The sequence below is a fragment of the Triplophysa dalaica genome, chromosome 3 (genome assembly GCF_015846415.1).
Source record: "Triplophysa dalaica isolate WHDGS20190420 chromosome 3, ASM1584641v1, whole genome shotgun sequence".
Lineage (NCBI taxonomy): Eukaryota > Metazoa > Chordata > Actinopteri > Cypriniformes > Nemacheilidae > Triplophysa > Triplophysa dalaica.
In genome coordinates, this window is record NC_079544.1 from 1,879,122 (window position 1) to 1,901,690 (window position 22,569).

Here is a 22,569-nt window from a genome sequence, read left to right on the forward strand (position 1 = left end):
TGTTAAATGCGTATGAACATACAGTAGGCTACTTGATTTAAAATATAACACGTTTTTCTAGAAGAATCTTGAAGCAATAAACTTGATGTGAACTGAATTCAGAGCAAGACACAACTGATTCTACTAAACAAATATGTAAGATTTGTGATACTCACTATATTTTCTCTCCTGGTGTTATTTTCATTTTTCTTGCTGTAAAATGGCTCCTGCTGTAATAGTTTCACTTTCACCTGTTACCCGTGGAAGAGGAGGAGCCAGAAACATACTGATACATACACACACTCACACACATTTGTACATTTTTCCATTGATGTCGGTTTAAGGTGTACATTTTATAAACATAAAGGCTGGGTGAGTAAAACACCCCCTCGAAGTAAAAACTCAAAATAAACCTCAAAGAATCACCGTGGAGTCAAGATATATTTAGATTTTTTGTTGTCTGCCTTGCCAAGTGATTTTAAAGTTTTCACTGTGAAACTTAAACTGGTGACGTAGAGTAAACGGATTTCACTGTAAGAGATCTCATCATCAACAGTAAAACATTTTTATAAAGCTTGTTGTTTTGCAGAACATCACATCAGAATAATGTAAGGAAAACTAATGACATTTAACAACAAATCAAGCATTATACTGTAGTTATCATATTCTGAACATCAGATCCTTCATTTTTCCATCAAATGTAAATGAACTAGTTTGTTTAATAAAAATATTATATGTGTTATATTTAGGCCATTCATTTATCTAAATATTTATGTTAGTTATTCATTGATAGATTGATTGTCTGGTTAACTGTCAGTTGATTTTCAGCATGGTTCATTAATATATTAATATCTTTGATAGATAAATATTCATATTTATCAGCTGATTATTTTGGCTGTGGGGTAAAACGTGCCCCTTGTTAAATGTTTGTGTTAAAGTCGCCCCCTGTAAAGACCAACTGAGTGCTGTCGCTTAGCTATTCGTCACATAAATTCAGTTTGTGGCTTCATCTAAAATAATATCAGAGTAAAATGATTTTGGAACTAAATGATGAATTGTAGTCCACACCAGAAAGGGGCTTTCAAGTTAGCCCAATGAGATTCAATTATTTTTGAATCAGAGGATTAGAATGAAGCATTTATGGATATGACCCATGGTTTTAATACACTTTATATCAATAGTTCATCATCTGCCAGTGCCACTCATGTATGGCCTCAAAGCCAAAGACCGGTTTGGCGCTGAGCTCTTTAAATCCTCTTTAAGCAATCGCACACAAATGCGATCTTGAAAAACTACACGCCCCACATGGCGCGAGCGCTGCAATGTCCCGGATATCGAGAGCGCCGGAAGAGAAGCAGGTGTCTTCCTCGGCCATCTTGTGGTTATCCGACGTGAGCTGTTTGCTCGAAGCCTCGAAGAATCGGAGGAGAATCCCGCTGTTGGGGCGCCATCATGCCCGGACACCTGCAAGACGGCTTCGGCTGCGTCGTGACCAATCGGTTCGACCAGCTATTGGACGACGAGTCCGACCCGTTCGAGATATTAAAGGCGGCCGAGAACAAGAAGAAAGAGGCGGCCGCGTCTGGCGCCTCAAAGACAGCAGCACAAGCCGCCAAACAGCCGAAGAAGGAGTCGCAAAAAGACAGGAAAAACACAGCCCCGGAAAAGAAGGAAGAGACGCAGGCTGCCGTACCTCTGAAGAAAGAGGGTATGAGGGCTTTCAACACTAAACGTCAACGCGGTGGTGTGTCAAAACATAGCGCGAGACGGCATATCTGAGCATCATATGAGCGTAACAACACAAAACACAACACCGAACACGTTTAACACCGCGTGCACAAAAATAAATGAAATAGTGAAGTCTAGCTAGACAGCTCGCGCGGGTTTGAAACGCAGCTGATTGTGACTTGAGTGCTCGAGCATATAAACACAACAGCAAAGTCAACATGGACACCAGCCTGAACGCTTGTCGTCACATTTCATTGTTTATTTGCGATCGTAACAACCCCAGAAACCGTCTGCGCACGTTTTTCTCGCGCAACTTGCTGTGACATGCCAACATAGATGTTTATAAATAATACGATCAACTTCGTTTATAAGTGCGTAGATGCCTTAGCTAAATGCTAGCTTGCTTAGCTGTATGTGCACGATTTAGTTTATTCAAGCTTGTGTGTTGACTTAGCCACTGAGGATCATCTTGTGTCATATTTATGCAAATGTGAACGGGTGTCGTTTCACTTTAATATCACAGTGCACGCGCTTACACTAGTCGCGATCTGTCAAACGTGACGGAAGTGTTTGCAATGTAGGTCAGTGTTAGGCTTGTTTGGAGTGTTCGTGTTATCTAGCAGTGTTACTCGGGTTTATTAAATTATGTTTGAGGGGATGGTACCGTGACTGACAGTGTAATCGCCGATTGGTGTAGTGTTATAATTTAGGGCTGTCAAATGATTAATCGCGATTAATCACATCCAGAATAAAAGTTTGCTTTTTCATAATATATGTCTGTGTTGTGTACATATTCATTTTGTATATATAAACATATACACATACATATATTTAAGAAAAATACATATATAAACATGTCATTTTAATGATTGATTAATATATATAAATACATGTAAATGCTTCCTAAATATGCATATATGTGTGTGTATGTTTTTATAAATACGAAATGAATATGCACAGGACACAGACATATAAATTGTAAACACTAACTTTTATTCTGGATGCCAATAATCGCGATTAATCATTGGACAGCCCTATAATCACATTTTGTGGTTGGTCTGGGTACCAGGTCATGTAGGTTTAAACTGCACGAAGCCTTTTATGAATAGGAGTAGAGATGTAACGGTATGAAAATGTCACATCACAGGTATAGTGAGCATTCAGATTATTAATATTATCGTGATTTTTTATTTACAATGTGCTGCAAAGATTCAAAAAGCACTGATACCGAATTTTATATTGATGTGACTTGCTGAAAGCACATTTTGTTGTCATAAAGATCAAATAAATCAAATTAATATTGATTCTGGTAGGTAAAAGTTTATCTTGTTCAGGTTGAACACAATCTGAAGTAAATCAGACATTAAATTAAACGCAACACAAATCAGAAAATCAGCAGATGAAACAATAATAGATTTTCTTGGTACAATTATAGTCAAAGGGTATAACCAGGCTTGGACAATTATGACGGTTATCGTGAATAAATTAATTTCTAAATTTTTACTGGCCGTGACAAAAAAATCTACTTGTATAAATAAATGATAATGTGTAGTTATTCGTTTTTTTACCTAAGCAATCTTAATAAATAAGATCATAATACCATAAAACTATTAGCCTAACTTGTATAATAGTTAATGATCAAATTTGAACAAATGATCAAATTATGAGCAAACACACAAATGAAATTAACTGTGTTTCTCATGTGTTTCATGTTGGTCTAACTGTGGTTACTAGGTACAGAAACTGAATAAAGGAGTCAAAATAACACTTCATAGTCTTCACACTAAACTGAAACATAGATCAAACCATATTTAAGTTAATAAAGTTGATCAGTCATGAGCAGTGAGTGTGTTTTGTCTTCGTTATTTGTCGTTTGATGAGAATTCAAGTGTGGCTTCCAAAAAGCTATAAATCAATTTATTTATTTTAAAAGCTTTATTATAAAAAACTTTTTTCCCCAAAATGAGATAAATCCATGACAATTTTTTCTCCATTACTGTATTCAATGCGTGGAATGGTGTGCTGTGATTGGTTGAGCGGGTATTCTGCAGAGAAGTGAGACCTGCGTATACTGAGGTTTGGAAATTAAGGGAGAAACATGACAGAATAACACGACGGATGTCGCATTTCACGTAAAATTAAAAAGTGACTTCTCAATATCGACCTGATAATACTGATTTTGGATGAAACTCTTTTTTTTTAAATGCCGTTAATCGTGTCTTGGAACCAAACTCTTCATTTATTGCGCTGCTGTCCCTTTAAAAGCTTGGCGCACATTGTTTCCCCACTGTTGCATTTATCAACGTCACATAGTCTTTTCGCTAAATAATAACATAAACATGAGTTAAATTGGTTCTTCTTGCATCAGGAGTAGACTTTGAATCTGAACTTGCTCATACAGAATGTACGCATCCTGTCAGTTGTGTGCAACTCGACGCTTCGTGTATGGTCACTGAAAGCACGGTTTATAGTAAAATAAGTAATCGCTGCATCCCCAGTCGTGAATAATCAGGTGGACTTGAGAACCCAGGTGACACCTGCAGTCAAAAGAGCGAATGAAAACTGCATATTTCAGTAAAGAATATTTAATGGTTACTGATCCTTATATATAATTTCAAACCTGGAATACTTACTTTCATTCTGCATAACACAGAGGAAGATATTTAGAAGAATGTTGAAAACCAAAGTGAACCTCATTGACTTCCATTGTATGGACACAATCCACTATTTTTCTTAATATATCTTCTGGTGTGTTCCACAGAAGCATGAACTGTCTTTTTTACGTGAACTGTCCCTTTAATTTAAAGTTGTTTAATAGCATTTTCTTGTATAGTAGGCACTGTATGTTAGTTTCTTTTCAACCAAATTGCTAATAGTGAAGTGGTCTTAAGTGTTCCATATTCTAGTTTAATAAGTGATGAAGGACTAGGACGATATATATCGTGATCCACACTTATACCTGTCTAGGGCGATTTTGAAAGGCTTCGATTCTGTGTTTATGCACAGCTCTTTTGAGAGCTGCAGCTCTATGATCTATAAATTAAAAATCATTATAAATATACTTCGTTATCATGAAAATACCTGTAAAGGTTGAAAGAAGAGTGATAGAACATGAGACCACTGGCATTTCCTGGAACTACATGGAAAATACTTCTTCTTCTGTGTCCCATATTTGGAGTTTCTGCGCGCGAGCGCCCTCTGGCTTTCGGATGTGATGGCATTTAAACATAATTCATTTAGAGACTGAGCATCAGAACTGCACGATATATCATCCCAGCCCTATTAAAACTGTAGATTTGCATTTGTTCAACCTATTACATGACAAGTTTAATGAAGGTCTGGATGTTTACTTCAGGCGTGAGGAGGGTTGGCCGGAGACCGGAGCAGCAGGGTCAGACCAGTTCCCAGAACCAAGGAGGTCAAGGAGAGGGTCGCCCCGGTGAGCGGAGACCAGAGAGACGACCTCCTCGCGAGCGGCGCTTTGACAAACCAGCTGATGATAAACCAGAGGGTGGAGAGTTCTCTGTGGACAAGTGAGTTTCTGTGTTCCAAACCGGTCTGACATTGAATGACTTCCATGGTATGAACACTAAACCACCAAATTTCTCCAAATATCTTCTTTTGTGACACACATTGACATTTTTATCAGACGCACGCGCTGGCCCGATGTTAACTTCTGGTCTGTGATTGGTTATACTTAAAAAGAGATTTTATATGAATTAATCATTCATATTCATATTTTATGTAGTAAATTAAATTAAAAATACTCAACAGATTATTATACAATGTCTAATTTCCACCAGGGCAGGGTTTTGAGACCATTTTGGCGATTGGAATCTTGTACATTTGGTTTCGATTCAATATCGATTGGTTATCATTATTTAATTTAAAATATTCGTTTTGCAGACATGGAATCCATATTTCAATATATAGGCTTGTAACTGAAACCCCACTTCTCAGCTAAAAGAATGAAACACACATTTACGTTGGTAGCAAGGGTGTTATCCTGACCAACTTAATAAGTGTTTAAGAAATAAAACAGATTTCAAAATTCGACTCAAATAATGACGCCTATTCTCTGGATGAATTAAGAATCGATTCTTAACGATTTTCCAAATATTGTTTCTTTAAATTGAGGATCTATTAAAATCGAAGAATCAATATATTTTACTCAGCCCTCATTTTTTTGTGTGTAATCCTCAGGCCTGTTGGAGATAAGCCATCAAGAGGGCGTGGGGTGGGACGTGGGGGCCGAGGTGGCCGTGGACGGGGCATGGGACGTGGAGAAGGATTCGATTCTCGGGGGAAACGTGACTTTGACAGACACAGCGGCAATGACAAAATGTGAGTGTGACAGAGCCAACAAAAAACACTTGGTTTATTTGCGTCTTGTCACGCGAGTCTCACTGGAATGTTGTTGTTCGCTTCACGTTCTAGTCGACAGAAGGGAGAGGAGAAGCGCAGCGGGAGTGGCTCGCACAACTGGGGGAATGTGAAGGAAGAAACCAGGTAAGCTTGTTCAGCGTGTCATGGGATTCGTTGATTGAAACGCTAACATGGCATTTTAGTTTACTGGTAATTTAATGCATGTATGCGCTACTGTTATTGCTTTAACTTGGGGATGGGGTTAGCATGCACAGCCTTTATTCTGTAATATTTTTGCCATTGTTAAGAAAATTTGACTTTGAAAAAATATTTTTTTACAAAAAAAATCATGTTGGTCATTAAAGAATATGGTGCTTCATATGATCCCCACATCTTATTTTGACAGTGAGCTGGATCAGTCAGCTGCACCTGAGCCCGTTCCTGAAGGAGAGGAACACGCACCTGCCGATTCTGAAAACAAGTGAGTTTGTGATGACAGTTGCGGATGCCGAGAAGTGCAGTTTCCTGTGATACTGAGCATGACATCCGTGTGGTTATTTAGGGAGAATGAAGTAGAGGAGGTGAAGGAGGAAGGTCCCAAAGAGATGACACTGGATGAATATAAGGCCATGCAAGACAAAGAGCGCGCCAAAGTCGAATTCAATATCCGTAAGCCCAACGAGGGGAACGATGGACAGTGGAAGAAGGGCTATGTCCTGCACAAGTCAAAGAGCGATGAAGTCGGCGCGGTAAGATTCTTCAAATGAGTGTTTAACTTTTGTTCAATGTTGTGAAGTTTATGGGGTTGCACATGATCTAGAAAACGGGTTCAAGTTTAAGCCGGATCATGTCATGACTCTTCGATCCTCTTCTCTCACCCATGTTTTTTTACATTTCCTGTTCTGCTTTTCCCTGTTCTGCCATTTACCCAACATGGTTTTTACAATTTGTACTGTTAGCCACGGTTGCAGTAGACTTAACGTAAAGTATGACGTCCATGTATATACTATACGCGTGCACATGCAAAAAAGATTGTATTTCTCTGTTTTTCAAAGGCCGGTGAATTTCTTGATGATGTGTGACTAACAGAAGATTAGAATCAGTAGAATCTCATATGTGGATAACAAACAACACTTGGGCACGTGATAAGATAGATATCTTGGCATTCTGAAAGTCTTGCATGACTGGAATTACAATAAATTAAATAAACTTTTCATGCTCAAAGTACCGTTTGAAAATCAAAAAATTTGATCCATATGATTGTATTTTAAGATTTACGTAAAAATAGCATCGCTCATGTCGCCAAGCCAGACTGGTTGCCCACTGGAGCTAAGCAGGGTTGAGTCTAGTTAGTACCAGGATGGAAGACCTCCTGGAGTATTCTGAGTGTTTGTGCGGCCAGCAGGGGATGCTCACACTGTTGTTTGTGTAGTTCCCAAGGACCTTAAAACTAGGTCCTGACTCGGTGGTCATTCAAAATCCTGTATTCTTTGTTGATAATGTGTATTTAAATGGCCTAATCATTCTCACTACAGACGATACACTTCTCAAGCACACCTTCATTTACCTCTTTCACAAAAATTCAGATTTTTTTATGAATTGCTTCAATTTCTTATGTTTACAGCGGCAGGCTGGAGCTGTGATTGAAAGTGGAGATGTTGATCCCGAATCATTCCAGAAGGTACCTGTCCTGCCATTGTACACTTGTTAACTTGTTGAAATTTTAATACGGTTCACTGTGCTGTGAAAAGTGTTTTTATCAGTTTTTTATAAACAAGTGGTTCTCAACGGGGGCGGTGACCCATAGGGGGATTGAAGAAACCCGGTTAAACATGAGAACATTGAAGGGCTGATTCTGTAGTCATAGATTTTGTATTATGCACTCAAGTGTTATGAACCTTCAGCAGAAGTGGTAGATTTTATACCTAAAGCCAAATGTATATTTCTTTATTAGGCTGATGATGGTGCCGGCGAACACCACTTCCGTAAACCAGCCAATGACATCACCTCCCAGTTGGAGATTAACTTTGGAGACCTGGGTCGACCGGGACGTGGCCGCGGGGGCTCCCGTGGAGGCCGTGGAGGTCGTGGGGGCGGTGGTGGTGGTGGTGGTGGTGCTGGTGGTGGCGGAGGACGGCCAGGTCGAGGCGGCGGCAGATCTGAGAAGGTGAATAAAATGTGCATTTACTAGTACAGTCAGTGATATTGATTTTAGACGATAACTGGCTGTGTCGTTGTGTTTGACAGAGCGGAGGTGTGTCCGTTCCTAACGTGGATGACCCTGAGGCTTTTCCAGCCTTGGCCTAAAGCTCAGCTCCTCCATCTAACCTTCCTCCCGCTCCTCCGGGCCTCCTCCTCCTCTTCGACGCTTGCATGCTTATGGATCCTTCGACCATTGACAAACCATAGAAAAAAAATATTGAACACGAGAGACCGTCATCCACACATACACTGAGAACTGACTTTTACCTGCGGAAAAACAAAAATGGACTTCTCGTTACACTGAAGCAAATTATTGGTAGGGGTTTTGTATTTCGAGACATGAAAGCAGGGATTGTTCATACAGTATTTTTTCCCCCTTGTTTTCCCAGAGATTATGCGTTCGCCATAAATATTTTTTTATTGCTGCTTGAATGTATGCGATTCCAGATAGAATTGAGGTGTGTTGTGAAAGCTCACGCTTCCCTCAAGACACTCCGCTGTCCACGTACGTGTAGAAGCGTACTTGCTCTCGATAGCTCTACCAAAAGCAGAAGGTTTTTTTTCATTATTTTTAGGTGAGATACAACAAGATTCGTAGTGGTTGTTTTACTGTTAATATATACAGGAGTAATGTATATTGACTTTTTGAAATGTTTTGAAAGAAAGCTCAAAGGTCAAGTTATCCTCTTGTCATTTGGATATCTGGATACGGCCTGTAGCAAGAAGCGAATGGCTCGTCTTGATCTTTCTTCATTGTTTTGTCGTCCTCTGGTGGACCAGTGATATTGGTATACATGTTTTGTTGCTCGCTGAGAGTAAGATGTTAAGTGCCCAGGGTTCAGTGTAGATCCAGGCTGGTCCTTTTAGGTCACGTAGATTCTTCCGTTAGAAACCTTAGGACCACTTTCAGCTGTATATGTGGGGTTTCGTATGTATGTGTGTGTGTGAGTGAATGATAACCTGTTTTAATACTCATCTATCATAAATTTATTTTCCTGAACTTAGATTGTATGTTTAGGTAAGTCATGTTTTTAACATGCGGTTTTATTTTTTGTGGGATTTCTCTGGTTAAGGTTGTTGACATATCTTGCACTTAGATTTATGGTGACGTTTGAATTTTTGCTAATAAGCACATGGTCTACTCACATCAGTACCATTTGTTTATTTGTGTTTCTTCTGTGGTCTTTGCTGTGTTTTTGTTTTTAATTATTGCTACGACGGCACTACTGCTTGCGTTTTCCGAAACAAAGTGCGTAATTCAGGGTGGGACGAAACTTCGGAAGCAGCTTCTTACGTATGTGAAATGGCAAGACATCCGAGTGCGATGGCCGATGTGCTCTGTATTAATGAAGAAGAGGTGACAAATGAAGCGGAAGACGACATTAAGTTGGAGTCAAGGCTTCCGGTTTGTCACGCTTCTATTGGAAGACTCATCCGGGACCTCCAGTCGTGACTCCCTCTTATTCTTTGTGACGCGATTGTTTCTATTATAAACATGTCTGCATATATCCCTGTTCAATAAATTGCTTAGAAGTGTTCAGTGAGTGCTCGTATAGTCATGGAAATGTCTCTTGTAAATGGACTTCTTGGTTTGGCTGTATCATAAATGTGATTGTAATTTTTCATTTGAGATGGGTTTAAAACTTCTCCCCTAAACCAAGTTAATCTTGGTCTCGTCTGTGTGTCCTTTCTTCAACATTCTGCAGTCCGGTTATTTATTTAAATGTGTTTATCGTTTTCATACAGCAATACTGGTAAATAACGTGTAAAGCCATTCTTGTAAATTTATGGTAAATACACAAATGTGCTGTTCACACATCGCCACTTACTGGAATTTGCATGTAACGTTACTACTTATAATAATGGAAAATTGGAAGTACAGTTTTACCGTAAAGGTCCCGTTCACACATGATTGTTAACTGCAATTTACCAGTAAACGCTGTATGTGTGAAAGAGACTTCTGATACAAGCCAAAGTGCATTTATTAACAGATTACAAATGCTGTGTACAGAGGGAAATCGAGGAAAAAAAGACATTTGCTGGCAAACATTTTGTAAGTTTTAAATGAGTTTACAGTAAATTAATAATCGATACCAGCCTTTACATTATTTTCCAAAATAAACATGATCTAAAGTTCATATTTCTGTACTGAAGGCTGTTGAAGACCCGTTGAGTAAGATTTTGAATTCGCACAGATTAATTTCTACTTCTTCCAAAGTGACCACCAGATGATGAATCTTCCTCTAAATCTGGACTGGATTATCACATCATTTCATTAATATTCAGGAAGCGAGCTGAAAGGTTTAGATAGTGCCTTCCCTCTTTTCACATCATTCTGTTTCTCTAGTCTCTAGAACACACGGAACAAAATGTTGATGCTTGCGGCGGTTTTAATGCTCGGCACATGCTCCACACACGGGCAAGACTTACTTTCCCCACAAATTAACATTCTTAATGAACTTGGCAAGATAAAAACCTTGGAACAAACTATGGAAACTGAGCTGGAAAGACTAAGGACAGAAAACAAAGGTGAGAATATTTTTGTTCGAGCATTTGTATACATTTTAAATTATGTTTCCAGCAAATCAACATTCTATGAAAACGTTTTCAAAGTTTTAAACACTGCTCACATCGGTCATCTTCTATTTTGCCCTAAATTGGTTATAAAGTAGTTTCAATATAGCTTTACGAAGAAAAATTATTATACCGCTATAAAATAGTTTTATTCCTAGTTTGACTCCAACAACACAAAGTGTTAATTTTTTGTAATTATAAGAAACAAACAAAATTTCATCTGATACATATTATCAAGGTAACGGTAAATTATGGGCGGTATACCCCTCCTTATAAATTTATTTGCAGCACTTAATTATCTTAAGTACAAGAAATGTTGTTTCTGTTAACTGCGTCAGCTAACGTGAGGTCATTGATCTGAACTATGTACTTTGAAATGCAGCTTGAGAGAGAAAAGGTTAAAAAAGTAAATCAATTTGTTTTGGCCTCGACTGTCATGTAGAAACAGAATTTTTCTATTTGTTTTCTCAGCACAGGCCGACATGTTGAAGTCCTTGTATAATGCAATGAATGACAAAGTGGATGAACTAATAAACCAAAATGCAGGTAACACAATTAATCAATTAGCTTAAGTACTTCCTTATATCATCTATATATATAACATGTCTTTAAAATAAAACTGAAATGGTTTGTTAAATAGCTTCAAAAGTGGCTTTCTCAGCATCTCTTATGAGCACTCACGTCCCACAACACATTGGACCTGTAGTTGGTGAATTTCACACCCTGGTTTACAGCCATGTCTATCTCAATACTGGAAACGCCTATGACTCCAACACAGGTAAACCTAGGAATAAATCCATCCGTCTTTTCTTAAAAGTAAACTTGACTTGATATTTGTCTGATACAGGAATCTTCACAGCACCAACCAGAGGAGTCTATGCGTTCAGAGTCTTCTCCAAAGCCGGTGGACATCCAGAGAAAGCTCTTACTGCAGGCCTGTTTAAAAATGACCAGCATATATTTTCCACACACGCAAATCAACCCTCCGGCTTCATCAGCTCTTCAAATGGCGTTTCTCTGCTTCTAGAAAAAGGCGATGAGGTCAAAGTAAATCTCTATCCGGGCACCTGGATCTTTGACAACGGTGAACATCATCACAGCACATTCAGTGGACACCTGCTTTTTCAAATGTAGTTTATTCAGAATATTCACCATCACACAAATTTGACATGTATAATTACATGCAAGATAAAATGCTCATTAGCTAACCATAGAATAATATAGTATCCATTTCAATGAAATAAACACATATATGCTCATGTCAGAGCTGTGTTTAAGGCAACTGTATCATGTAGTGTTCAGTCATGTATAAAATAATACAAATTAGGGATGCACGATAAATTATCGGCCATAACGTTATCGGCCAGTATACTGTATAATAGCCAATAAATCGTAAATCACTTCCTCTGGATAAACTTCTTTAGATGCACGCTGCTTACAGTTAAAATACAGTACAGTACTGTTTTTATGTCGTGATCGTTCACTTACAGATATTAGCAAAACATTTTTGACGTAGGTACAGCATGTAGATATTTATGGATGAGCAAATTATAGGAACAGAAGCATATTGTTTGAATCGGACTGCTGTGTGAATGCTTTCTGTCTATATTCTGTCAATAAAATTGGGAATTTATATTAATATTTAGTTACTGTATATCGGCCATATATCAGTTATCGGCTTCCAGTGTTAAAGAATTATCGGTTATCGGCCAAAATTTACATATCGGTGCGTCCCTATTATAAATTGCACAAGACCACAAGCCGGAGTTTTCTACATGCGTCAAGATAAAGGATTCTTAGTGTAATGGAAATCTTTAATTTTATTCAATTATCTTTTATTCAATCATCTTTTAGCAAAGCTAGAAACATGCATGTATAAAGATGAGGGTTTTTAACTTTCACAATAATATATTTTTTTCCAAGAAAGTGATTCATGGTAGAAATGTGCCTACGACTTAAAGGTTAACAAATATTTCTAGAAATGTATGTCTCTATAGTTTCCTGTTTTTCAGTGGAGCAGGACCTCTAGAGAATAAGGTAACACCTACACCCGTAAGAGATTTTGGTAGTCTGTAGACCTGAGCCATTGAAAGAGAGAGTTGCATCAACTCCGTTGACTCCAATGGAACAGTTTTTTTACAGCAATGGCGGTTCATGGAGGCTCTCAATAGTTCCCAGAAGTTACTAGTTACACATGGAGCTGCGACTAAACAGACCAACTGAGGTAAACTTCTAACCCATTTAAAGACGAAAAACATTTAATGAACAAAAAAAGAAAAAGCATTTAAAGAGAAATCATAACTTCCTGGAACTATCTGAAGGCTCCATGAATCACGTGACGCTCCAGCGTTTTGGACTTCCGTTGGCAGAACTCTCTCAATGGCTCTGCTGATAACTGTCATTCCGTATTTAGCTGATCTTGCATTCAAGTATTAATAAACAAACTTCAAAGACAAGCCTTGACCTCATCCCTCAGAAAATCCCACAACACTTTGATTGAATTTAAGAGCATCACACTTTCCAGGACAGGAAGTACAGTTGACCCTGAGCATCTCCACAAACAAATTCTGTGAGGTTACTTGGTTTGACTTCCAGTACCTTCACCGGCGCTCGGCACACAAACATGCCCAACTGTGGAATACAAAGAATCAATGTAAATAAAAACTGGTTTATAAACTGTGCAGTGGCTCCAAAACCTTTAAGGACGCTTCACTATGAATTACACAACATGAATCTTTTATCTTAGCCATTTATCTTAAAGATAACACAAACCCTTTAAAGAAACATTGGACAAAAATGACTGACGGGGCTAAAATGCTAAAACAATAGATGACATGAAACAATAGACAAACATAGTTTTGTCACATCTAATGAAATATGGTTAAGTTAAGGCGAGACTACAGTCTGTGTTAAAAAGCTCATAAAAAGTTAAAGAGACCTGTTTCTTAGTGTGTCTGTCCCACAGTTTGACGGTTCTGTCGTAAGATGCAGAGATGATGAGGTCTTTGGTCAGTCTCAGTACAGTCACTTTGTCTTCATGTGCCTATAGGATCCCGTCAATATCCACCAAATTTATCACACACATAAATCACATGACATGATCATATCTATGAGAGAAACTGAAGGACACTTGCCAGTCGTTTTTGGGTCCAGGTGGAGGGTTTGGATGGCTTGTTAAACCACATGTAGCCTTTAGAGTCTCCACAAACAACGAAATCTGCAAAAAACATCAAATTAATCGATTAGAAGCATGGCAAATAGCATTTTCAGCATCTGAGTATCAGCGGCTGAATAGGGCCTCGCCACCACTACGGGGCCCCCAAGAGCACATTAAAGCCGGGGTAACCGATTTTCGAATTACACTTTAGACAATGAGTCGGGCCGAGTACCAAATCAAGCTTGTAGCCAATCAACAGTTAGGTGAACATTGCTGGATGGACATTAGCCGAGCGCTAAAGAAGTGAAAGATGAGGGTAGGGGTGTGCTTTGTTTTGGTGATTTGAACATCTACAACGGCTAAGAAGAAAACGGACACCCTGCTTTTAAATTACAGCTTTTTTGTGATATATTCACCACACAATTTTTTCTCTGCTGAGTGATAAAATTTGTGAAACTACTGACCAAACGCAACATTGAAATATCAAAATAAGTGAGGTGAACAATCAAATGAAAGGAGGCGGTTACAGAGCCCAGCAGTGACCAATCAAAGCAAAGATGGAGCTACTGTCAAGTCTTCAGCTGTTCAGCAAGACGCTGCGTTTCAAAGTTGAAAGAGTGCTGTGCAACACATGTAAGTGATTAAAAACATTCAATATTTGAAAACTGTTAAGTGTTTAACGATAGAAATGTTGAATATCAGACGTGATTGGTTGTGCTACCTGTCAGTCATGGGGTCTCTTGGGCGGGCCGTGGCCAACGAAAGCAGCCAAAGTTCTCACACCTTCAGTTTGAAGGCTTCGAGACTACCAACACAACTGTGATATGTTCGAGGAACTTGATGCACCTATTTTACATGACGTTATTTTCTGTTATTGAGAACTTTTCATCACATTTGTACAAAAACCCGGCTATTGTCTTTATCAACTGGTCGGGGTTTGGCTGGTTAGAGGTTCAGAGGTTTTTCACCATTGACACGTTGCTGTACAATTCTACATTCTGACTAATTCATTTTTTTAAAGATACACAATTCTGCTACAAAACTAAGTAATTATGATTCATGTCTCTGCCACGACTGATCTTAAGTTATGTGTCAACTACAAAAATGTAAACAGCTGCTTCAGAAAGCTGTATTTGAACAGGGTGTGATGCTCCAGAAACTGAGGAGTTGAAAGTGTAAGAAAGTGGAGGTTTACGAACCGTCCTGCACGGCTGAAGCTGTGATCCAGGATCTGCTCTCTTTAGTCTGCTCCCCATCCTCCTCATCACCTATTTTACTTTTACAAAAGTCCATCACGTCAAAGATGTCGGTACTCATAGATATCTGAAATTGATCAGATCATTTTCAAAAGTTGCTTTTCAAAATATCAGAACTAGTACATGATGTTGATGATGCTTACTTACGATGAAATTAAAACAAACTTTGCTCCTTTCTTGTCCCCACAACCAAAAGCTCTTCTTGTCATTGGCCATTACTCCCGCGGGACGTGCCGACGGATCAAAACTGCAATAACACACATATAGCCGCTTTCATTTTAATACTCAATAAATAAATAATTCACTCTTCACTGTATTTAATACTTGTGTTACTCTTAGGTATGCACTGAAATGAAAAATCTCCACCGAAACCGAATAAAAATGAAACGCTTGGCCGAAAATTTATTTAGCCATTTTTTACTATTGCATAAACTAAATGCCTTGACAAGTTGTTTACAAGGAAATGTGTGCAAGTGACTACTTTATGATGACAAAAGATGTGGCGAGCGGTGGGGCTACTGTCAGACCGCCCGCTTCCGTCGGAAGTTCACCAAAGTTACCGAACGGTATTACCCATGCTGTGTCTTTCTCTGACACTTTAAAATGATCCACACTGTGCCAGATGTTTTCTGCATTAATAAAGCGTGCGCGTCTCTCTGCGCTGGTAGCTACATGATCCTTTCACACTTTTTTTTGCTATTGTTGCCTGAATATTTTCGGTTGCCATCCCTAGTCCCATCCCCGCCGTCAGTTGTGGTCTGGTGGTTAAAGAGTTGGACTCGTAGCCAGAAGGTCGCTGGTTCAGTTCTCAGTGCCACCAGGAAATGACTGAAGTGCCCTTGAGCAAGGCACCTTACCCCTGTTTGCTCTGCAGTGATAGCTGCCCACTGCACCCTACTTGTAAGTCGCTTTGGATAAAAGCGTCTGCCAAATGAATAAATGTAAATGTAAATGTAGTTACTCTGTGAGCTGACGGTGTGTGAGATGTTTATTTCTTTGTGAGGTGAGTTTTTGTACCAAAACTGTTCTGTGGGCCGCTCATTTACAGTTGAGAACACAGCGACGACTACACCATTGCCACACACTCCAAAGAGAGTGATACAGTAGTGTAAAAACCACACGGGATAGCTCACTGTGTACGAAGACACCTTTTCCAACCTGGAAAAACAATCACCACCAAAAAACTAAATGAGTGACAGATTCATATCAATTTACTCACATAATACATCACATATAAAAAGACATTAAGCTTGTCCCCCACATAATGTTTACTATTAATATTTATCACTATTACTTGCAATGCAGAAGAAAGTCTTAGGAAAGTTGTATGGAAACTGAAAACTTCTTGATCTTATAACCTTATTTGAGGTGTAAGTATAGTATATAAGTTCAGAGGTTAAAGGTCAATACCCCACAGTGCTCTTCTCAGAGTCCCACTTCAGTTTCCAAACACACACTGAGCAGTCAGAGCAGCCCACGGCCATCTGATCATCCGGCATACTGGTGACAGCACACACATCGCCATCACTGACCTGAGTCAAGAGCAACACACATGGAATTAAACACTCATTTGCAACTGTGTGGCTGCCTGTGGTTCACAGTTGGTATATTTTCTATTTGTTGCATTAAGTTTGACTAAAATATGCAAATATTCTCTTTTGGGTCAATGATTTGTGTTAATGACTGAAAGTCTGTAATAACTATAACTATTCCTATAGAGATCGAGGAATGGCAGAGGAATGATATTGATGAGGTCACTTGTTCCAGCAGGTTAAGTTATAACTACAGTTCATTCCTAGTGTGAACGCACTTTATAGCTCGAAAGATCATAGAAAAGTCATCTGAAAAGACCTGTTACTAACTGTGTCTGTCCCACACATGAGGTCTGGTTCTGATGTTTAATTACCTTCTTCCAGTAAACCATTGAATTCTGATGCCACATCTCCAATCTGCCCGAGTCATAACCACACACCAGCAGTTCATCTTTATCCAGGAAGCACATTGCTCTGACACTGCCCTTCTGTGAAAGCGGAGAATCTGTGTGGTTGTATAAGAACGTCGTGCCATTATATTATCATGTTTAATATCAAACAAAAGTTGTATTTGGACAACTGCATTTCCCGAACAAATAACTGCAATGTGACATTGGTTTGCATCACTTCAGGAAACATTGCAGTACCCATTGCTGTGGTGACACTCCACGACCTGAGTGATCGATCTCTAGAGACGGTGAGAAACTCCGGCTGTCCCGCCTGTTTGCACACGACGCCCTGAACCTCGGCGCTGTGGCCATGTAGACTGCCGTGATGCTGCACCTATAAAACAGACGCTTTCAGAACTTCCTCTCAATAATAATGAATCTAATAATAAATAATGATGTTTGCTTTTATAATATAAAAGCAACAAGTGTCGACAAGGCAGTGTGGGTCACCTGCAGTGGGTGCCAGAGTTTACAGGTTCCATCTTCTGATGCTGTGGCCACCAATAAGTCCTCTGCTTTCAGTGTCTCTTCCATATTTGTTGTAGCTGGCTGGATGACAACAGTGCAGTGATGGACCCGTGACCTGTGTGCCTGGATCCTGGTGACCTCGATGCCGGAATTCCACTTCCACACCATTAGCAGTCCGTCTGCAGACCCGGCCATCACATAATCTTCCTAAAAACATTCACTGAATTAATAAATCACACTTTCTGAAGGGACATTTTTGATATACTGTTTAAAGGTTATGCGTGTGGATCGCGCTTTCTCAATGGCTCACCCAGCAGCACAGTGTGCTAAGAGGAGAACTACACACGATGTTTCTTATCAAACTTCCTGCCTGGATATCCCATACACACAGTTTGCAGTCACTAGAGCAGCTTATCTGAGGAGAGAGAGAGAATCTTAATACATTCTGTCAATCACATACATGCATACGGTTACAGCTAAACCATCATAGACGTTATTGGTTTTGGTTTTGGCACTTTGTTTTTCTCACCACAGCTTGTGAGGTCCAGGCACATCCTGTAATCCAGTCTCCATGGCAATGGGGAATAGACTTCTTGAGAACTTGAGTAGAGGAGTTTACCTTCCATATCATCAAAGCCTACATTGACAGATATAAATATATATAATTTTGAGAGATATAATGTTGTCATTAAATTCAATTTCACATTAGTCTCCTAGCAGCTATTTCCTGCTCCTACAGCTGGAAGGTGATTGGGTCTTTTCAGTTTAATGAAGGACTTTAACCTGTACAGCCACTATTGTAAGCAATGCTACAGATAGCTAACATAATTAAATCAGACCAATAATCAAGGACTGGGATTACAATGGGTCAGGTCTTACTTATCTGACAGATATTAATATGTGTATTTAAATAGGGAATCATTGAATCTATCGCAAGTAAGTTATGGATTGCCTCAAGGATCGGGTTTAGGGCCTTTGCTATTCTCTTTATACATGCTCCCCAACACTATTAGAAAACATGGAATCAGTTTCCACTGCTATGCTGATGATACTCTGTAATATATATCATCCAGACCACATGTAACCTAACAACTATCCAAATTAGCAGAGTGCATCCAGGACACAAAACATTGGATGACAAATAGTTTCCTTTTATTTTCCATTAAATAGAACTATTACTGTTTAGAGGGTTTGGACCAAACCGTAAACAGAATATTTCGGATCATAACTTGCAAATAGAAGGCAGCATTGTTACCCTAGCAAATACTGTTGAAGACCTAAAATTTATATTAGATACAATCTGTAATTTAAAAGTCATATCTCAAATGTGACTAGAAATATAGGCGAACTATGAAATATTCTATGTGTTGCTGATGCAGAAAAGTAAATCCATGGATTTATGACCTCAAGACTCGACTATTTAAATGCACTACTTAGTGCTTGACCTGTATCATAAAAAAAAAGTTGGTTCAAAAGGCAGCTGCTAGAGTGCTTACAAAATAAAAAAAATCGGGACAAATAACCCCAAATTATCATCGCTACACTGGCTACCCATAAAATATCATATAAACTTTTAAGTGTTGCTAATTACTTATAATGCCTCAAACTGTCTAGCTCCTACCCTACTTAATAAGAGCTATTGTCTTAGATTCGTTTATGGTTTGCTAAATTCCATTAACATTGCTTAATTTCAAGTAGTGGTCAGTTGTGGGCTAGTGGTTAAAGAGTTGGACTCGTAGCCAGAAGGTCACTGGTTCAGTTCTCAGTGCCACCAGGAAATGACTGAAGTGCCCTTGAGCAAGGTACCTTACTCCTGTTTGCTCTGCAGTGATAGCTGCCCACTGCACCATACTTGTAAGTCGCTTTGCATAAAAGGGTCTGACAAATGAATAAATGTAAATGTCATTTTGCTTCACTAGTGTACTGTATTCTGCCTCTTTCTGTGTTTTTTTTTGGTCTCTCTTCATCTTTCCACCAAAAGTAAATTTGGCATGTCTAGGTACCTGATCTTTGCCTCCTGAGAGAAGTTCCTCTCCATCAGGTCTGAAGGCGAGGCATGTGACCCCTCCATTGTGACCTCTCAGAATACACACCGCAGTAGGGTCAACCCATGGTTTAGAGGTCAGTTCACTCTTCAACCACAAAGCAATCGTGAAGTCATCTAAAACAAAATTGTACCTTCAAAATTAAGATCATTAAACAAGGGGGTTACAGAGGATGGAATTATGTTTATACATGGTATCAAAATCAAACTTCGATAAACCAACCATTAGTGGCGTCATACTGTATACTGTAATATGGCAAACTTTAGACCACACCAACTTCAGTTTAGCAAAGATGTGACAAACATACAATTTTCTTTTAAAAGCACATGGTTTAGATTCTTTTTCTAAGAACAAAGGAATACCAAGTAAGTATAAACACTGTCGACTGACCGGACGCAGATGCAACATGAGTAGTGTTTTGAGCCAGGGCGAGGATGGGTCCCTTCTGCACTCCAAAGGATCCTATCAGCACAAGGCTTTCTGCATTTTCTCTTTGCCTTTCCCAGACTCGGAGACGGTTGTCTGAGCCTCCAGACAGCAGCATTTCATCATCTTCAGCCTTCATCCACATCAGGCAGAGCGTGGACACCTGAAGCCTCTCAGTATGCCACACCTTCAGTCCTACAACACATACAAGCACAATCCTAAATCACCTTCTGGTCACTCAGAATGTTCTCCATAACAGACGATTACAGTTTTTTTTAAACCAAGATTGTCTTGAGCTGAATTTGCCTTCTATGATGAGAACTATGTGAAGTTGGTGTACCTGACTCAGAGTTGTAGAGTTTGATGCCCTCTCCGTGATATCCCACAGCTGCGTACTGACCGGTTACAGCCACACAAAGGGCGTTAACTTCCACTTCATCTGCATGTCTGGAGTGCTTTTGCTGCTGTATTGCCAGTTTCTGAAAGTTATGGAGAAACCATCATGCTTTTCGGACGAAATAATTCAGAATATCTATCAATTCTAATATCAAAATATGAAGTACCTTTTCCTCTCCCAGCACAGTGACACAACGTCCAAACCCCGCTGACCATACCTTAACCTACACAATACAAATATTCTTACATTTAATATTCATACAGATGATCTGTGGGCGAGAATGAGGTGATATGGCTGCAGGAATTGGCACATTTTTATAGAATAAAAAAATATGCGAATGTACAGCGAGCAAGGTTTATTGAGGGATTCTAATCCTCACCACACGGTCGTATCCAGCGCTCAGCAGTAGTGTTCCTCCCTGTATGAAAATCAGGGACTCGGTGGAGCCGCGGTGAGCATGATAACTACCCAAACATGTAGCTGCTGAAACCGACCACAGCCGCACTTCTCCAAGCAAACATCCTGAACACAGCAAAGAGGAGCCGGGAGAGAAAGACAGACTGCGCACAGAACTCTCATGACCCAACAAAGTCTGAGAATCAGAAAGAGAGATGGAAAGTCAAAAACATTACATTTGCTATATTAGGCGTGATGGCATACGTTCAGATCTTCCCTACCGTAATGTTTTGATTCTCTAGCCAGCGCCACACACAAACAGATCCGTCCCAGGAGCCCACGGCCAACAGCAGACCCTCAGGGTCAAAGTTCACACAGTTCAGAGGAGAGGGATTCACGAGAGACGCCACCTCTTTATTCTTCTGCGCTGACCACACCTGAATGTGACCACATCAATAATGAATATTACAATAACGATACAGTTTAACACGTCCATCGGATTTTAAATGGGCTACTTACCTTGACGTTTAAATCTATTGAGACGGTAACAAAGTGTTTTCTGTCCGGACTGACGTCACATCCTGTGATCCTGTTGGAGTGGGCGCTCATGCGGGTGGTTCTTAAAGTGACATCGCAAGATTTTCAGAGGTTAGTCATCTCAAAATAAACATTTTGATTCAAGTGAATTATAAAAAAGTGAATGTATTCCTTACCTGCAACCACTCTCAACATCCCACACTTCCACCTGCCCGTCAAATGAAGTAGTTCCGAGAAGTCTCTCATTCAGGAAAACGCATCCAGAGATGCCATCGCAACAGCTTACCAATGACATCACTTCCTGTTTACAAAATAAACATCAAAAGAAGTCATTCGTGAATGATTTTATAATGTCATTGTATAAAATAAAAGAAACATATAGCTCAGTTAGAGGCTATTCACATTTTGCGTTCTGTACTTTGAACATTCAAGTTCGTTATTTTTAATGCCGACGCGTGGCAATGTAGGCATGTCGGGACCAGGCACGCAGACAAGGGGAGACCCGTGCCGTCCCACTCACTGTCCCTTCGAAAGGCGATAAACATCGGTAAAACTGAGGATCAAGGTTTCCGCTATGTACATTAGCCTAAGAAGTGACGGACAGGCCCGCCACTCCTTAATCATTTTGCCGTTCCTGCAAATCGGGTCAGCCACCGACAGCATGACTATGCAATTTTACCCAATGTTCTGTATACGTTGACTGAGGTTAATTTACTGATTTATGTTTAAATAAAACATATTTTGCAGAAGGCGTGAAGTTTTGGTGGGTGATTGGTATACTGGACAAATAACAATTTGAAAATACATTGCTTATATCGATAGGTGGGCCTTTGTTCATTGATTATCCAATGGCTTTTTAGCGCAGCTTTAACAGAACATCATAGAAAAGCTCCGCAAAGATGAAGGAACAGATGATCACAGCATGAGTAAATCTAGTAGCAGAGTTATTGTAATTTTCGGTGCTAAAAATCCCCTTGTTCTTCACCGGAACTTCACGGCTAACACGGCTCATGGTTACTTCCTGTGCGGTTTTGGAAGCGTAATGTGAAAGCACCCTT

The 22,569-nt window shown here is 39.5% G+C and overlaps 4 protein-coding genes across 6 annotated transcripts in view; 2 read left to right on the forward strand and 2 right to left on the reverse strand.

Annotated features, from left to right (window-relative positions):
• Positions 1 to 269, reverse strand: part of LOC130417503 (NACHT, LRR and PYD domains-containing protein 12-like) — a 41,747-nt gene extending 41,478 nt beyond the window's left edge. For both annotated transcript variants that reach the window (XM_056743090.1, XM_056743089.1), the window contains exon 1: positions 156 to 269. The gene's annotated coding sequence lies outside the window, so the exon portion shown is untranslated. The remainder of the gene's footprint in view (positions 1 to 155) is intronic.
• A 1,042-nt stretch (positions 270 to 1,311) lies between these two features.
• On the forward strand, positions 1,312 to 9,810 carry serbp1b (SERPINE1 mRNA binding protein 1b). Its single transcript, XM_056743116.1, has 9 exons — positions 1,312 to 1,687; positions 5,063 to 5,240; positions 5,911 to 6,051; positions 6,145 to 6,216; positions 6,479 to 6,553; positions 6,635 to 6,821; positions 7,697 to 7,753; positions 8,027 to 8,239; positions 8,320 to 9,810. Exons 1-9 carry the CDS (start codon positions 1,432 to 1,434, stop codon positions 8,377 to 8,379), a joined length of 1,239 nt encoding a protein of 412 aa, XP_056599094.1. The 5' UTR covers positions 1,312 to 1,431; the 3' UTR covers positions 8,380 to 9,810.
• A 258-nt stretch (positions 9,811 to 10,068) lies between these two features.
• On the forward strand, positions 10,069 to 12,250 carry LOC130417518 (cerebellin-1-like). The gene is made up of 4 exons (XM_056743120.1): positions 10,069 to 10,803; positions 11,320 to 11,394; positions 11,489 to 11,626; positions 11,696 to 12,250. Exons 1-4 carry the CDS (start codon positions 10,644 to 10,646, stop codon positions 11,980 to 11,982), a joined length of 660 nt encoding a protein of 219 aa, XP_056599098.1. The 5' UTR covers positions 10,069 to 10,643; the 3' UTR covers positions 11,983 to 12,250.
• Positions 11,968 to 22,569, reverse strand: part of tep1 (telomerase-associated protein 1) — a 28,965-nt gene continuing 18,363 nt past the window's right edge. Inside the window, exons 36-55 of one of the 2 annotated variants that reach the window (XM_056743087.1) lie at positions 21,688 to 21,812; positions 21,494 to 21,593; positions 21,256 to 21,411; positions 20,958 to 21,170; positions 20,745 to 20,801; positions 20,522 to 20,660; positions 20,146 to 20,376; positions 19,714 to 19,871; positions 18,240 to 18,347; positions 18,021 to 18,125; positions 17,693 to 17,917; positions 17,441 to 17,576; positions 17,168 to 17,298; positions 16,672 to 16,793; positions 16,279 to 16,419; positions 15,409 to 15,508; positions 15,205 to 15,328; positions 13,983 to 14,065; positions 13,787 to 13,891; positions 11,968 to 13,479 (exon numbers count right to left, since the gene is read on the reverse strand). In XM_056743087.1, the coding sequence (XP_056599065.1) occupies positions 13,360 to 13,479; positions 13,787 to 13,891; positions 13,983 to 14,065; positions 15,205 to 15,328; positions 15,409 to 15,508; positions 16,279 to 16,419; positions 16,672 to 16,793; positions 17,168 to 17,298; positions 17,441 to 17,576; positions 17,693 to 17,917; positions 18,021 to 18,125; positions 18,240 to 18,347; positions 19,714 to 19,871; positions 20,146 to 20,376; positions 20,522 to 20,660; positions 20,745 to 20,801; positions 20,958 to 21,170; positions 21,256 to 21,411; positions 21,494 to 21,593; positions 21,688 to 21,812 (2,679 nt within the window). In that variant the 3' untranslated portion in view covers positions 11,968 to 13,359. The other variant, XM_056743088.1, reaches the window with a different exon arrangement.

Bases quoted from the DNA above. Each gene is read 5' to 3' on its own strand.
- serbp1b (XM_056743116.1), top strand. From the start codon at position 1,432: ATGCCCGGACACCTGCAAGACGGCTTCGGCTGCGTCGTGACCAATCGG. The intron at 6,822-7,696 runs GTAAGATTCTTC...TTATGTTTACAG, and splicing joins AGAGCGATGAAGTCGGCGCG to CGGCAGGCTGGAGCTGTGAT. The intron at 8,240-8,319 runs GTGAATAAAATG...TGTGTTTGACAG, and splicing joins GCGGCGGCAGATCTGAGAAG to AGCGGAGGTGTGTCCGTTCC.
- LOC130417518 (XM_056743120.1), top strand. From the start codon at position 10,644: ATGTTGATGCTTGCGGCGGTTTTAATGCTCGGCACATGCTCCACACAC. The intron at 11,395-11,488 runs GTAACACAATTA...TTTGTTAAATAG, and splicing joins ACTAATAAACCAAAATGCAG to CTTCAAAAGTGGCTTTCTCA. The intron at 11,627-11,695 runs GTAAACCTAGGA...TGTCTGATACAG, and splicing joins CGCCTATGACTCCAACACAG to GAATCTTCACAGCACCAACC.